We start from the raw sequence: 16,993 nt of genomic DNA on the forward strand, positions 1-16,993 counted from the left end.
ATGAGTCAGGTAGAGAATGCCTGGGAATGGAATGGCCTGTCCGTAGTTTTGGCTCCTACTCTATTATATGCCTTTCCACATTTCCTCTAATTTCTCAGGCATTAACCAGATTACAATGGGCGGAGAGGGAGACAATTTGTAGTGATTCCATTTTGGGCCAAGAGGTATTAGTTCCCACTTCTAAAATCTTGAAACTTGAGAAACATGGAGGATTCTTAACTTCACTTCCCCTCCAATTCCAGGCAGGTTAGCCTAATCAGTCTGGGAATTGAAAGTAGAAGTTGCAGAAGAGGGCGTTTCTTTCCCCTATGGTACAAGCTAATCAGAACTTATAGGAGGGCTTCCCCTCTTAAGGTATATTCGGTTACAGGGATTCGTGTTCCGGGGTTATCCAGGATGAAACGAAAAAAGAGATAAGCATCTTCCTGGGAAGAATTCAAACACATTGCCCTTTCCAAAATCCATAGAGCTGCTACATGGGCATGGGCATCGCCTCACAATTTTTTTCCATCAATATAGACTTCATGGACTTCAGAGTGTGGACAAGAACAATGTGCTGGTGTGTTAAGTTCTGTTCTGTGATAATTTGTGGTAGGCTTCAATTTATCACTGGGTGTGAATTGAAAATCAGTCTAGTTTTATTTACTATTGACAAAGACCATGGGTGGGGCTGTGGTATGCCGTACATGTAATGACTGGGGCAAGGACAAGAGACGTAGAGGCTTCATAACTCCTAGTCCCACTCGTACATATCCCAGTCATGATGACCCACTATCCCTCGCTTGACATTAAAGTCCTTTATCTTGGCTTGCCCTGTTAGGAGGATGCTCAGAATGTAAGCCTATTAAGGGCACCCACTTGGGTGGACAGGCTTTAATTTTCTGAATTTCCTGTTCGCTCCTGTCTTATGGCTGTGTTATCACATCATATGTACTGACTGGGATGAGTACGAGTAGGACTAGGACTAATTAAGTTTACAGATAGGTTATTGGGCCATCGTTTCACTTTGCACTCTCCTCACCCCCATCTGCCCCCCCACTAATACTTCAATCATATAATGGCAGAAATTCTAATTCAGAAGGGAGGTTGGGATTTACTGATTAGCCTTATTTACCAGCCAGGCCATTGTTCACCACCTAATATGGAAGTAAGTGTTCATCGTGCTTATGTTGTAACGAATACATGCATGCACTCCAGTGTGAGACACCCAGCAGATGTGAGTCAACAAAACTGTGCCACCAGACACCGAAAGGATACTGTTGGACTTTTTTGCTTATGCAGGGTCATCCCCAATCTTTTTGCAGCCTGTCTCCTATTTTTTCTGACCTGTTGCTGTTGGCTTTTGAACTCTGAGCACTTTACCACTGTTAACCAGTGCTAAAGTGCATATGCTTTCTGTGTAAATTCTATGGTTAATTGGTTCATCCATGATTGGCATATTTGATTTACTAGTAAGCCCCTAGTACAGTGCACTAGAGGTGCCCAGGGCCTGTAAATCAAATGCTACTAGTGGGCCTGCAGCACTGGTTGTGCCACCCACCTTAGTAGCTCTGTAATCATGTCTCAGACCTGCCACTGCAGGGTCTGTGTGTGCAGTATTAACTGTAAATTCAACTTGGCAAGTGTACCCACTTGCCAGGCCTAAACCTTCCCTTTTCTTACATGTCAGACAGCCCTAGGTAGTCCCAAGGGCAGGGTGCAGTGTATGGTTAAGGTAGGACATATAGGCCCTGATTCTAACTGAGGCGGGCGGCGGTAGCCGCCCGCTTCGCGGGAACCGCCATATGGCCGCTCCACGGTCGAAAGACCGCGGAGGCCATTCAGGCTTTCCCGCTGGGCTGGCGGGCGACCGCCAGAAGGCCGCCCGCCAGCCCAGCGGGAAACCCCTCCCCACGAGGAAGCCGGCTCCGAATGGAGCCAGCGGAGTGGGTATGTGCGACGGGTGCAGTGGCACCCGTCGCGTATTTCAGTGTCTGCATAGCAGACACTGAAATACATAGTGGGGCCCTCTTACGGGGGCCCCTGCAGTGCCCATGCCATAAGCATATGCCATAGGCATGGGCACTGCAGGGGCCCCCAGGGGCCCCGCGGCACCCCCTACCGCCATCCTGTTCCTGGCGGGAGACCCGCCAGGAACAGGATGGCGGTAGGGGGTGTCAGAATCCCCATGGCGGCGGAGCGCGCTCCGCCGCCATGGAGGATTCTAAAGGGCAGCGGAAAACCGGCGGGAGACTGCCGGTTTTCCGCATCTGACTGCGGCCGAACCGCCGCGGTCAGAATGCCCTGCGGGGCACCGCCGGCCTGTCGGCGGTGCTCCCGCCGACCCTGGCCCCGGCGGTCTCAGACCGCCGGGGTCAGAATGACCCCCATAGTAATGTGTTTTATATGTCTTGACAGTGAAATATTGCTAAATTCGTTTTTCACTGTTGCAAGGCCTGCTCCTCTCATAGGTTAACATGGGGGCTACCTTTAAGTCTGAGTAAAGTGTAGATTACCTTTGGGAGCGGACGGTGTCTCTGAGGTCACAATTTAGAAATACATCTTTTAGTAAAGTTAATTTTGAAAATGTGTGTTTGAAAATGCCACTTTTAGAAAGTGAGCATTTTCTTGCTTATACCATTTATGTGACTTTCCCTGTTTGTGGATTCCCTTTCTGGGTCAGTTTGACAGTTGGGCTGGTTGCACCTCACACTAGACAGTGACACAAAGGGAGCTGGGGTATAGCCTGCATATCCTGATGAGCTATCTGTGCTAGGAGGGAGGGGAGGAGTGGTCACTCACACCTGAAAGGGCTGTGCCTGCCCTCACACAATGGAGTCTCCAACCCCCTGGTGAGTGTCTGGGGCCTGGCCTGGGCAAGGCAGGATTTCACATTTAAGAGAGACTTTGCTTTGAAGTAGGCCTACTTCAAAGGAGAAATTGGGTATAAGAAGGGCACCCAAAACCACAGACTTTAGAACACTTCTGGAAACCAAGAGGAACCTCTACCTGGAAAAGAGCTGAAGAGCAGAGGAAGAAGAGCTGCCCTGCCTGTGATTGTGCTTTGTGGAGCTATCCTGCAGTTGCTTCTTCTGCCAGAGTAAGAGGGCAAAGACTGGACTTTGTGTGCTTTCCATCTTGTGAATATCTCCAAGGGCTTGATTTAGAGCTTGCCTTCTATTGTTTGAAGTCTCAGGGACAGCAAAGACTTCTCCCTGCCAGCACCTGGAGTCTCTAGAGAGACTCCTACTCTGCCCTGTGGTGCCCATCCAGTTCTTGGGACCCTGAAAGGAGAAGCTGGAAGCCTAAGAGGAGAAAATCCACGCACAGAACGCCGTGCTGGGAAAAGATCGACGCAACTCTGATCTGCCACAAACAGTTAGGAGCACACCTGCCTAACATCCCAGCAAATAATCTGCCCCATTGCATCATGATAAATGTAGTTTCCTCAAAAAACGAACTCAGTTACTTTTAAATATTTCACCTCTAAATAGGTGCAGCCTTTGCTGTGCATCTCTGGACACATGTGTTTCTGGGTTAATCCCTTCTTCAGCAGAGAACAAGTTTGCGGGGTGCTGGAAATGCTGCCATTAATCATCCGGTTTCAATACCTCTTCACTGGCATGCTCCAGAGCTCGTCAGCCCAGTGGCTCAAGGGAGCCTTTTTAAAGTCACAAACAGTTAGGAGCACACCTGCCTAACATCCCAGCAAATAATCTGCCCCATTGCATCATGATAAATGTAGTTTCCTCAAAAAACGAACTCAGTTACTTTTAAATATTTCACCTCTAAATAGGTGCAGCCTTTGCTGTGCATCTCTGGACACATGTGTTTCTGGGTTAATCCCTTCTTCAGCAGAGAACAAGTTTGCCGGGTGCTGGAAATGCTGCCATTAATCATCCGGTTTCAATACCTCTTCACTGGCATGCTCCAGAGCTCGTCAGCCCAGTGGCTCAAGGGAGCCTTTTTAAAGTCACAAACAGTTAGGAGCACACCTGCCTAACATCCCAGCAAATAATCTGCCCCATTGCATCATGATAAATGTAGTTTCCTCAAAAAACGAACTCAGTTACTTTTAAATATTTCGCCACTGGGCTGACAAGCTCTGGAGCATGCCAGTGAAGAGGTATTGAAACCGGATGATTAATGGCAGCATTTCCAGCACCCCGCAAACTTGTTCTCTGCTGAAGAAGGGATTAACCCAGAAACACATGTGTCCAGAGATGCACAGCAAAGGCTGCACCTATTTAGAGGTGAAATATTTAAAAGTAACTGAGTTCGTTTTTTGAGGAAACTACATTTATCATGATGCAATGGGGCAGATTATTTGCTGGGATGTTAGGCAGGTGTGCTCCTAACTGTTTGTGACTTTAAAAAGGCTCCCTTGAGCCACTGGGCTGACGAGCTCTGGAGCATGCCAGTGAAGAGGTATTGAAACCGGATGATTAATGGCAGCATTTCCAGCACCCCGCAAACTTGTTCTCTGCTGAAGAAGGGATTAACCCAGAAACACATGTGTCCAGAGATGCACAGCAAAGGCTGCACCTATTTAGAGGTGAAATATTTAAAAGTAACTGAGTTCGTTTTTTGAGGAAACTACATTTATCATGATGCAATGGGGCAGATTATTTGCTGGGATGTTAGGCAGGTGTGCTCCTAACTGTTTGTGACTTTAAAAAGGCTCCCTTGAGCCACTGGGCTGACGAGCTCTGGAGCATGCCAGTGAAGAGGTATTGAAACCGGATGATTAATGGCAGCATTTCCAGCACCCGGCAAACTTGTTCTCTGCTGAAGAAGGGATTAACCCAGAAACACATGTGTCCAGAGATGCACAGCAAAGGCTGCACCTATTTAGAGGTGAAATATTTAAAAGTAACTGAGTTCGTTTTTTGAGGAAACTACATTTATCATGATGCAATGGGGCAGATTATTTGCTGGGATGTTAGGCAGGTGTGCTCCTAACTGTTTGCAACTCTGATCTGCGGCAGGGAAATTGACGTGCCGCCGGCTTCGCAGCTGAAAATCGACGCTCGCCTTTAACTTTAACGCGACCAAAGAATTGACGCATGGAGCTGGAGAAACGACATGCAGCATCGCTGACGGAGGCTGGGAGATCAAAACCCACACTGCATGGTTTTTTAATCATCGTGCAGCTGGATTTCCGACGCAAGTACCGCTGGGCATGTAAAAACAACACAAGGCCTGCCTTGACCCGAGAGTGCTGACCGGATCGACGCATTGCTCTTCTGCGGAGAGAAGAAACGACGCACCCGACCCGATGAAAGGAGAAACTACACCAGGTCTCGCTTGTGAGTGAAATCGATGCATCGCAAGCCCTTTTGGATGCACAGTCGCCCGTGCGGGGTTATTTGTGGCGCACCCAAGGTACATTTTCACGCTAACATTGTTAGTGTGTGTTTAAAACTACATAAAGACTCGTATTGCTTTTTATTTGATAACTTGACTTGTGTATTGTGGATTTTGTTGTTTTGGTCTTGCTTTGTTTAGATAAATATTTCCTATTTTTCTAAACCTGTGTTGTGTCATTTTGTAGTGTTTTCATTAAGTTACTGTGTGTTTACACCTAGCACTCTGAAGGTAAGCCTACTGCTCTGCCAAGCTACCAAGGGGGTAAGCAGGGGTTAGCTGAGGGTGATTCTCTTTTACCCTGGCTATAGTGAGGGTCCTTGCTTGAACAGGGGGTAACCTGACTGTCAACCAAAGACCCCATTTCTAACAGATACCGAATGCAAGGGAGAGTGAGCTGCACCGGAATGCCCCCTGGAAACAGAGACACTGACATTGTGGTCTTCTGAACCAGGGCCCCAGATCCACACAAACAAAACTGGAAAATACAAAACATACTCTCGTATTATGAAGCAAGTAACAGCAAATAATTCAACTCAAAATGCAGAAAGATTACATGTAAGACCATGATATAAAGTAAGACAAACATAAGATTCTAGTGTCGTTGCAAAGCAGCAAAAGAAGAGGTGAAGTAGAAAATTGGATTGTAGTGGCTGAACATTCTCACCACATATTAATACCTATCCATTTTTTACCTTTTGACACGAACACTGTTTCAAATTAAGGAGATGCCTTGAATCATTTTTTGTACAAATTGTAATATTTGATTAAAATAAATTGTGAACGATTCTACATCATGTTTGTTTAACATGTTAAATAATATTAATTTCAGAGTTGTTTGTGACGTGTGAATTATGTAGACCAGGAGTTAAAATGTTATTTCGGTATCCAAATCCTTACCACTGTTTCCTTACTTCTGCTGTCTTGGCCCATTCTTTCCCTGTGCCCCAATTTCTTTTTGCTCATCTTCTCTTCGTCAAACGCCTCCCTTATCACTCTATGGTGTCTCTTTCAGAAAGGTATGGGTTAGAAGAATTATACTGAGGTCTAAATTTTCTCCCTCAAATATAACTGCGATATAACAACATACACTGGCAAAAAGGGAGATAGATTTTGTATAGGTCATGGATGATCAGTTGACTGCCCTCCTGGATGTTCCATGAGCCATTTTTAAACAATGTATTCTTATTGAAAATTGCCTTCTATCCAGAAATCTATCTCGTATCTAAGTTGTCTGATACAAACTATTAGTAACCTCTGCATGGGCGTAGCTATTAATGGTGCAGTAGGTGGAGTGGCACTTGTAACCATGGGTCTGAAAATCCCACTGCATCCCACTTCCAGCAGTTTTTTGTTTTACTAACATACCATGGGATAAGGGAACATCTTCCTTTCTTGCCTTAGGACCTACGGCCCTCTCGATAAGTCACCAAAAGTAGGAAGTTCCTTCTTACAGGCATGTGGAATATTTTTGCCTTTTATGAGGGATTCGATGCTTTGTCGTACACTTTTATTTGTATGCAGGCCTTCCCTGAAACCATAAATTATATAACTCTTGATAAAAAATACAAAGGCTTGAGTTAGGGTGGGCAGCATGTCATCCTTCTCTTCAGCGTTCTGGCGCTTAGGAAACACTTTAAAGGTCTTCCATGGAGTCTTGCTTAGTACACACAAGCTGAATTTATTACTGGAGAGTCTGGATAGATAGGGAACCGAGAGAGGTTGCTTGTCTGATGCACTCTGTAACAACCTTTCAGACTAAGGAGTGAGTCACCTGGGTACTCTTGATAGTGCACCATAAGCACGGTGCATGCTTCATATACAGACACCGTGGGCTTCACATATAGACAATGCAAGCTTTATCTATAAACAGCATGAGATTCATATACAGACATCATGAACTTCCTAAAACACATATATAAAGACAGTTTGAGTTTCATATTTACAGTGAGTGTTTCTATAAGGAATGCAAGCTCTCATATTTACATATGGTACATAGAATAAATAAGTGAATATTTACATATAGATATGTGCATTTTTTCCAGATGTTTGTCTTCACTGGAATCTACCACCCACCTCCCCTGCCCAGAAATCTGATGACATGGCGTATAAGATTTAGGTTCAGTTTTCAGTCTCACAATTGTTCTCTTTGCGAATAGCTTACAATTGGATCTGTGGGTTCACAAAGACTTTCAAGTCTTCCACGTCAGTCTCCTTTCCAGTTCTTGTTTTTTGACACAGGCTGCAAGGTGACAGATGTCCTTTGATCAAGGCCTGCTCTTCTTTAGTGGCACACTCTATATGCACAGTTTGTAGAGTATCTTCATCCATCGAAGACATTATGCACCCTTTAGTGTCAATAAATATATTCTTAAATTTGTAAATGAACACTTGTGATATCCTTAAATCCAATTAATCGTCGTCATTTGATCTTTAAGCTATACAATCTCTGTCTAACCCCTAAACACAACAATTAGGACTAGCATCTACGGGGCAATGGAAATAAAAACACATCCTTCCCAGCCTGAACATCCCTAGTATAGTATCATTAGCCCTACATGTCTGGCACATATTTTGAACATTAGAATTGCAAGACAGTTCATTTACTCTCCAGTTTCCATGATGGATCTGTTCAGCTTAAACCATAGTCATTGCTTTTGGGTTTTAGTGGTTCCTTTTGAACGGGATATATTCTTTGACCGGGAGTTGTGGTTTTACCGTGAAGTGCAATATTCAAGAATGGCCATGAGCGACAAAAGGAGAAGCTTGAGTTGGTAAGATCTTCCCATGTTATGATTAACTTAGGTTTTGTTACAACTATGTTTTTTGGGGGCATGTTTATGGTTAGGTTAAGAGGGCAGGAGCAGACCTAGAGCCTTGGCTGTGGTCCACAAAGAGGTAGGATGCCCTCTCTTTAGGTGTCTCTGAGATCCTCATGGTCTACTCCCCTGCTCTATTTGCTGGTGCTGGCTCCTTACTGCAAACCTATTGACATGCACTGGAATAGGTACTACGATTTTGGGGTTCCTGACTGGCTCCCCAGAGCGGTTGTTTACATTGCCAGCTTTAATCCTTTTCCATTTGGCCCTGCGGTTCTGGAACCAGATTTTGACTTGCACCTCACTCAGCTTAAGAGCATGAGCAATCTGCGAGCGCTCGGTCAGAGACAGATACTTCTTGCAGTGAAACTCCTTCTCCAGCTCCAACAGCTGCTCGCTGGTGAAGGCTGTCCTCCGCCTTCTGCTTTTCCCAGGGTTGTTCCCTTGTGCGACTGCTTCCTGGATGCCATTTTTCAACTTATTTTTTGACCCAAAGGGACTGCTACTTCTATCCAAAAAGCTCTCATCTTCGCTGTCCCCCGAGGTGTCCTCCTCTCTGTCACTGGAAGGAGTTTCAGTAGACTTGACCTCTAGCTTCTCCTCATCTGAGCTGTAGATCTTGCCTTCCGCTGAAGATGAAGAAACACAAATGGGATAGATGGACACATATACAAACAGATGGGAAAACATATAGAAATGGAAAAAACACATAAAAGAGAAAAGAGAAGAGACCCCCGTTAGCTACATTTGCAGCAACTGCCAATCCAAAACCAATCACTTAAGGAATAATGATCCAAAGTGTAAATAAAATGTGTACATTAGATGACTGTGGTAATTATGTCATGTGCGTCTGTTTCTCCTCTTCTTCCTCGTGGCTACTCCTCTACTCCTACCTAACGCTATGTCGCTACCTCTTTTGCTGCTGCCCAGCGAAGATGAAGTGTGCCTCTTCCCCTGGCCATGTCTCTCACTCCATACTGCTGTGTGCCTGTACCTCATCCCCTTACTTGTGTCTTGTTTGCCTTCTTCCATCGTGCTGTGTTTCGATTCTCCGTTCCTGCGCCCAAATCCCTAAACCTGGTCTCTTTATCCCCATTTTCTGAATCTATGGCCTTGTTGCACCCAAAGTCCCTCCACTTCTGCCGAAGGCCGTTCGCTGTCACTGGGGTATGTGGCTCTGTCTCCTTGGAATCTTGGAATTGTTGGCTCCTTGTTATCTGCTCACAGGAGCAGATAACAAGGAGCCAACAATTTGAGACCCAGGCGTGGCAACCTGCACACTACATCAGGGCACCGCCTAGGCCCTTCCTGGCTGTTCCTGCTCTCCTGACATCGCAGTGTCATGATGCAAGCGGTGGTCCTGAGCTATGCCACTGGGCCTCTGGCAGCTCTTCTGTGACAGGAACTGAAACGCTGCTTCTGTATTGCTTTCTCTACTGTGCCAGTGCCAAACAACTCAAAAATAAGAGTACAAAGCCGCCGTGGGTACCAGTGGACAGAGTACCTTCACTCTTTATAGAGAGGGGATTGTCTCATCTATTCCGGGAGAGTAGAGGCTTTAAGTCCTTTCATCGCCGCTTGACTATCGTCTGTTTTCATAGATATTCACTGTATGCCGACTAATACATTCCCAAGATGACCTCGGGGTCCCAAAAGAATTACATAAATGGTTTTGTGCTGTCTTCCATTAAACATACTAACTGGAATCGCACACATTAACATCAACAGATTTAAGTGTTTAAAAATATGAAAACAAAGAACTTTAATAAGCACATCAAATTTGCTCAATGAAAACCATATTCTTTGAATGCATACATCAAGTGCAAAAGTTTATTAAAAATATTGTCAATTTGTACCACTTTTAAGCTCACTTATTCGTTTATGTTTAGAAAACATTCATGCAATTTACAAAAAAATTGAAAATCTAAAATGTTTTTTTAATTTTTTGATGTGACGTTATATATTTTTGTGTACTATAAGCAGTCAAGGAGGCACTTCAAAACGCTAGAGATGTAGTTGTATTTAAGCTTTAACTGTAAAATAAGACAATTTATGTTAAATGAGGGAGTAGTATAGAGATTTCTTCCTGGCACATCACTTCTGGTGACTTCACTATGCACTATGTATTCTCATTAGTCCCATACTTATGTTTATGTCTGATATAGTATTTCTGAATCAGACATCTTGACAATACCAAAATAATAGTACATAATATACAAAATAGTTATATGTAAAGGAGCTATGATTCAGATCCTTTCAGCCATCTCTGTTCGTGTGTCATTCACATTCTGCATCAGCCCTCGGTTAGCATAGATCCCATAGCATACAGCCCCTTGAGCTACTTGCTTTGTTGCATGTCATGCACATTTGGACCATCGTATAGGGCAGCTATGCAGTGTTTCAGGCATTGAGAGTGGAGGCCTTGCACTACATCACTGTTATCGTCTGCATCCAGAAGTGGCAAGCACCCACGTGTTAAAAAAAAAAAAAAAAAAACAGCCCCCTTCCACTGACGCAACGAAAGTCTGGGCACATCGCGCCACTGCGGGTGCCTGAGGCCCGTGACACTGGAGACACACCTTGACACTAGGGAAGATGAGGGACGCAGCCAGGGGTGTACTTGGTCAGAATGACTTGGGGGAGCTCCAGATTTTCCGACAGTCAGGCTGCCACATAATGTTAGCATACATTATACGACGACAAGCAGAGGGCAAGAGAGGGGCTTAAGGGGCAGTAGAATGAGAGAGGATGAATGTGGACTGGTTGGAGGACTAAAAGGGAAATACAATAGTTTGTAAAATTGTCAATATTTTTGAGGACTTTGGACAAAGAGAGGGAGTGAGTGGGTTTGTGTGCGTTTTTGTCTGTGTATATGTAAAAATTCCTGATGAAATCCGACTGACATCTCATAATACCAGAGTTAAAGCACCTGCGCCCAACTATTTATCAGAAAATACATTTATTAGGGGGGTGCCCTGGACGCAGCATCAGAGGTGCGCTATATTGCCAAGAGTCATCCGAGTTGTACCTGTATTGCGGTCACTTGTCAAGTACGATTTGCAGTGAGCTATTGAGTGCTGGTCATGGTGACAGCGACATACCATAACGACCCCATAACAGTATGTGCACCCTTTTGACATTGAGCATGATGGGGCATTATTGTTGTTTAGAGTATATAGGATAATCTGATTGAATATTTGCTCTCCTTGTGCACAGAGCACAAAACAGTTAAAAACTACTCCCTTCTTCAACACACTATTTAAAACTATAAACAGAAAAAAAATGTTCATAAGCAAAAGCCTGTTCATCATATAAAAAGTGAATCGTAATTTTTTTGCCATTGGTCATTTTTATGCTTGTTTTAATTAGGAATTGTAGAGGTGGGCTATTACCAAGTAAGGTTCGAGGCACATGTCTGGCTCAGCCTTTGTCCCATGGTGAGTGACGAGTCAAAACAACGCCAAGCCTGGCACCACCCTTTCCCTCCCTAAAGCAGTTTCTAAACGCAGGACAGCCGAGAATAAAACATCGAGAAGGGTGTTTTACAGGTTTGTGTGTCTGCAGCTGAGCTTAGTTGCAGTTTGAATGTGCATCTGAAGACCCATACCTTAAAGCAACCTCTAAGGGATGTCAGACCTGTTAGTTATGCTAATAACACTATTTGCCGTTATAGACTAGTTCACTTTTTACTATTCTCTAAGTTAATTCAATTCAATTCAATCCAGCTTTATTTCGGCATATAGTACCATAAAAGCATACTAACAAAGTTCATAACGCTCTAAAAAAAAAAATAAGCATCTTAAGAATCAACACAGTCAAACCCCTATTGTAATCATATCCTAAATACTCCCCAAGAGCATATGGTTTTAAAATTGTAATATAAAATTGCCAATGTAAAAGGATCAAATTGTCGATAAATTATTATAAAATACACAGTACTAATCACCATTAAATGTCCTCGAGTACATAAAGTGCAAATTGGCACGATATCAATTAACATATTCTAACATAAGCAAATTATCAAAAGGAATTTTTTTTCTCCCCCCCCAAAAAAATACACAGTGCTGTTCACCTAAACAATTTCCGACGCAACTATGATTATAAATCTTAACACAAACAATAAAAACTGAATCTCTCTGGTAATAGCAATAGCTACGTATATATGCTAAAGAGTGACCATTACAAATATATAGAGTTTATGTTTTTCCGGGAGGACTTTTACCCCTAACATGGCATACGTCTTCTAAAAACCTTGCCACTGCACATACCACCATAACATGTGTACTTGTTTTGCAGATTCTAAGAGCCGAATGGCAATCCTTAATGCCCAATGATTTACATAGTGGTTTTATCCAATAAACCCTCTGTTTCTTGTACCCCTGGCAAGAGAATAAAACATGTGCAACCCTCTCTGGGCCATACATCCCACTGGGCAAAGATTGATTGAATTTTCCGTTTGTTTCCATCTTCATGTAAAAGCCCGCATGGGTAGGGATCTAAGTCTGAATCTAATATAAAGTGCGCACGCTAGGGGTGAGGTTATTGTATCTAAAAAGTGCTTGTTCTCATAGTGGCACTTGGTTAATAGAAAGCCCTCTGTCAAACTAGGCGATGGAACTAATGCCATCTCGTTTAGTTCCCGGCTAGACCAATAGACATCCTTCAGGAGCTGGTTGGCATTCTTTGGGAGATGAGTGGGATCAGACCAGTACAAGTCTAGGCCTAGCTTATGAAAAAGAGTTTTTATACTGTTGCACCACAGAAGTTTCTCTATGTTGGGGGCTGCTAACACTGCTCTAAGCCAAAGTCTATACGAGTCTAAAATATCTGTAGACCATAATCTAATCCAATATTGGAGTGGCCTTAGAGCAGCTAGCTTTGCTATAGAGTAAAGATTTAAATCCATTCGTATGGGCAGAGTAGGAGAACTCAAAGGCAGCTTTAATAAAGTTTTCATATACAAATGTTCTGCTCTCTACAACTCTTGCAGATTGCAGTATCCCCATAATTCAGCACCGTAGATAACTCCTCCTCTAACCTGATTTTTAAAGATTTCCATTGCCGATGTGATGAAATATTAGGCGATCTGGCAGCAAATCACAATATACCACCTGCTTTTTGTTTCAAACACATAATACACTTTAGCAAATGAGCTGACCATTTGTGGGAGTCCTCCATCCTAATTCCTAGGTAATCAAAATACATTACTCTCTCTAGGATTTTCCCATCAAGGGATATCGCTTTCCTCATCCTACGTTTTTGACACCCGAACTCCATATATTTGGTCTTGGATGCATTGATTTGAAGACCATGATCCCTACAAAACAACCAAAAATTTTCAAGCAACCTGTTTAGACCTGTGGCTGTTTGTGAAAGCAGTAAAGTGTCATCTGCAAACAGGAGACATGGTGTTTTGACTCCATCCCGTATCAGGGCATCATTTCCACCATCAAGCAAATAGGGTAGACATGCATTTATGAAAAGCAAAAAAAGTGTGGGGGCTAGTACACAACCCTGTCTCACACCTTTCTGGAAGTGAGATTCCTATGTGAGTTCGCCGTCTATTCCCCATCTTATTCTAACGTAGCTTCCAGTATATAGTTCTTGTGTTAATTTTAAAAGGGGTCCTGGTATTCCAATCTTACCCATAATTTCCCATAGTTTATCTCGGGAACCAGATCAAAAGCTAGTTTTCTGCCTAAATCATGCCTGCAGGTGTCTTAAAGCACCATTGTCTTTTATTCAATCCCTAAGCCTACCCAAAACGTGGTAGGAATAGTTCTTTTGTAGGTTGTCTAGGAGGCTTATTGGTCTGTAATTGGCTGGGATTGACCTGTCCCCTTTCTTGTGGATTGGGAATATTATCGCACCGCTCTATGTTCGGGGAATTTGAGTCCCCACCAGAATAGAGTTGGAAATGTTATTGATGTGTGGACACCAAAATTTGGGGTACGCTTTAAACACGTCACAGGGAATTCCATCTAGACCCGGCGCCTTTCCTGATTTTTGTGCTAAAATCGCTCTCTCTGTTTTCCTCAGAGTGAAGGGTAGGAGCATGCCTTTGGCCAATGTATCTTTCGCTATAAGAATCTCATTACTTACAGGTACAGTTATTTCCTGTTTGTAAAGATCTATGAAATATTGCAGCCAGTTCTCAGCGGAGATATGACACTCGGGTCTTGGATTTTCGTTGCGCTCTCTTGTGACAATTAAAAACCAAAATCGATTAGAAGTTCTATCCTTTGCTGCTAATAGCAATTCATGCCAGGTCTTCTCCTCCCATTTGGACTTACAGATCTTTTTATATGGACATACTTGTGTTGTGCTAAGGTTAAATTCTCTCTATTGTTTGCCCTTACTGCCTCCAAAAGTCTACTCTTGACCTGTCTGCACTCCTTATTGAACCATCTGCAATTATTCCCCTGGGCTGTTTTTTTCCCTTGCAAGGTCTAAGGAATAAATCCCTCAGGGAGGAAAAAAACATCAAGTGCCTGTCCATAAGTTGTGTAGATGACCTTGCAGACGATACACCTACGGAGGGATAGTTGAGAGTTGATTCATGCAGTTTGGCCATAAGGCCACTGGATTTGGCAAAGATCTCCCATTTGATTGAACGTTTGTTATGTGCTACTAAAATAGGGAGCATGCCTTCGCGTTCGCGCTGCACATTGGCGTTGGTCGTGAGCCCCCTCTCACAGTGTACTAAAATAGGTGAGTGATTGGTGCTGCATTGATCCCCCACCTTAAGATCTCTACATTCATGCCAAATCCTAGCATCAATCAAAACAAAATCGATGTGACTGTTATAGCTCCCTCTAAAAAAGGTCGGTTTGGCAGGTGTGTCAAAGGGAAACCACCCATTTCCAGGACGAAGGCCATGCGTTAATATCTTCTCTTAAGTTTAAGATGGTGGAATCCTTGTCTTCATAGGAGGGAATTTGGGCATACGTTTGGCAAGCTTTTTGCACACCTTGATTCAACATGTCAGTGCCCGAAAAATCTTCAAAGGACCCCAGGAGTAAGAAACTATTTGAACAAGAAATCTCGTAGATGGTTGAGCTACATGTGGGAGCGCCCACCAAGCTCCCTAGAAGATGATTGTTAAATCCACTATCAGTAATGGGATTATCGCATGCCCCTGGGGTGGGCTCCCCAGATGCCATTGTTAATTTAAGACCCAATTCTCCCTTATTCTTTGGCTTGGGTTTAAAGAAGGAGGAAAGAGGGGCACTTTTCCTCCTCTCGTGCGCATACTGTTCTTTCCCATTTAAGATAGATTCAACTTCTTCTATCAAGGTATCAATCTGGTTGGAAACACAATTTTTCAGCTTTCAGGCACCTCCGGGCGCAAAAGGAACGGCAGGGGCAGTTTCCTGCTGCAAGGAGGCCTGGGGGGTTGGGCCCTGTGTCCCCCCCCGGGCCTCCGCAGTGATTGTTTGATTCGCTAAGTCAATAGAAGGCAGTCATATTAACATAAAAATAATTGGTTGCCCTCCCATGTGCTTAACTGTTGCTTGCACTTTTTTCAAGCACGATTTTTCGTAATTTTATACATGTATCACATCAGATTGTATTACCATGTCATACTTGTAGTTCATGAAATAATTGAACTTAAATTACTGTCCTGTGCTAGTAAAAGGGAGAAGGGTATTGTCTACTGGTTGAATGGCACAATTCTTAACCATGAAACTTGGGTTCAGATGTCTTCCCCACTTGAACAAATTGCGCGATCCTCCGCAAATTACTTTACGTCATGGTGCTTTATTCTGACTTAATGTCAGGTCTGAAGCACATTGAAGGAGTTAGCTCAGGATGTGCACTACACTAAAAAAAAGCCTCACTTGCATGTCTAGGGGTCTACTACTCAGTAATGTTGCTCTTCATTTAATAATAACACAGTTAAATATACAGGGCACATGACTAACATCTTTTGGTTCACCCATGGCATTGTCGTCAGGATGTGGTGGTAGAGAAAATGTCAGGTTAAATTTAATTATCTGTTTTTACAAAGCAGACAATCAATTAGAGGCATCATGCCACTGGGGCAGCTATCCAAAGAGTAAAAAAAGCAAACTAATTTACAAACGAGATGAATTTTCAGATTTTTCCAAAACTGGAGTAAAATGAAGAAGCCAAACGTGGACCAACAGGAAGGATATTCCAAAGCTTGGGTCCCAAAATCCTGAATGATGTGCCATCACCCCATTCCTTATTGTATGGCAGAATTTGTGTAGGGAGAGTAAGTTGGATCTAAGACATCTTAAGGAATGTGAGGCAGAAGTAAATGAGAAATCATCTTGGAAGTCATGCAGTAAAAGGCCCTTTACACCAGGCAGAATATCTTGAAACGGGTATGCTACTGGACAGCGAGTCAATAGTGTGCACAGTGAGTGGACAAAATATGGTCACATTTTGACTGCCCGTATGCTAGTTGCACTGCATGTTTTGACTTCAAGTACTATGGGGGTCATTCTGACCCTGGCGGTCATGGACCGCCAGGGCCAACGACCGCGGAAGCACCGCCAACAGGCTGGCGGTGCTTCAGGGGCAATTCTGACCGCGGTGGTAAAGCCGCGGTCAGAAAAGGGGAACCGGTGGTATCCCGCCGGTTTTCCCCTGCCCCAGAGAATCCTCCACGGCGGCACTGCAAGCGGCGCCGCCATGGGGATTCCGACCCCCTTCCCGCCATCCTGGTCCTGGCGGTAAAAACTGGCGGTAAAAACCGCCAGGAACAAGATGGCGGGAACGGGTGTCGTGGGGCCCCTGAGGGCCCCTGCACTGCCCATGCCACAGGCATGGGCAGTGCAGGGGCCCCCTAACAGGGCCCC

At 44.0% G+C, this 16,993-nt stretch overlaps 1 protein-coding gene across 1 annotated transcript in view; it reads right to left on the reverse strand.

The window, feature by feature from the left end:
• Positions 1 to 6,734: 6,734 nt before the first annotated feature.
• Positions 6,735 to 16,993, reverse strand: part of GBX1 (gastrulation brain homeobox 1) — a 214,960-nt gene continuing 204,701 nt past the window's right edge. Inside the window, exon 2 of the mRNA XM_069210745.1 lies at positions 6,735 to 8,794. Within this exon, the coding sequence (XP_069066846.1) occupies positions 8,280 to 8,794 (515 nt within the window). The 3' untranslated portion in view covers positions 6,735 to 8,279. The remainder of the gene's footprint in view (positions 8,795 to 16,993) is intronic.

Source organism: Pleurodeles waltl, chromosome 10 (genome assembly GCF_031143425.1).
Source record: "Pleurodeles waltl isolate 20211129_DDA chromosome 10, aPleWal1.hap1.20221129, whole genome shotgun sequence".
Classification (NCBI taxonomy): domain Eukaryota; kingdom Metazoa; phylum Chordata; class Amphibia; order Caudata; family Salamandridae; genus Pleurodeles; species Pleurodeles waltl.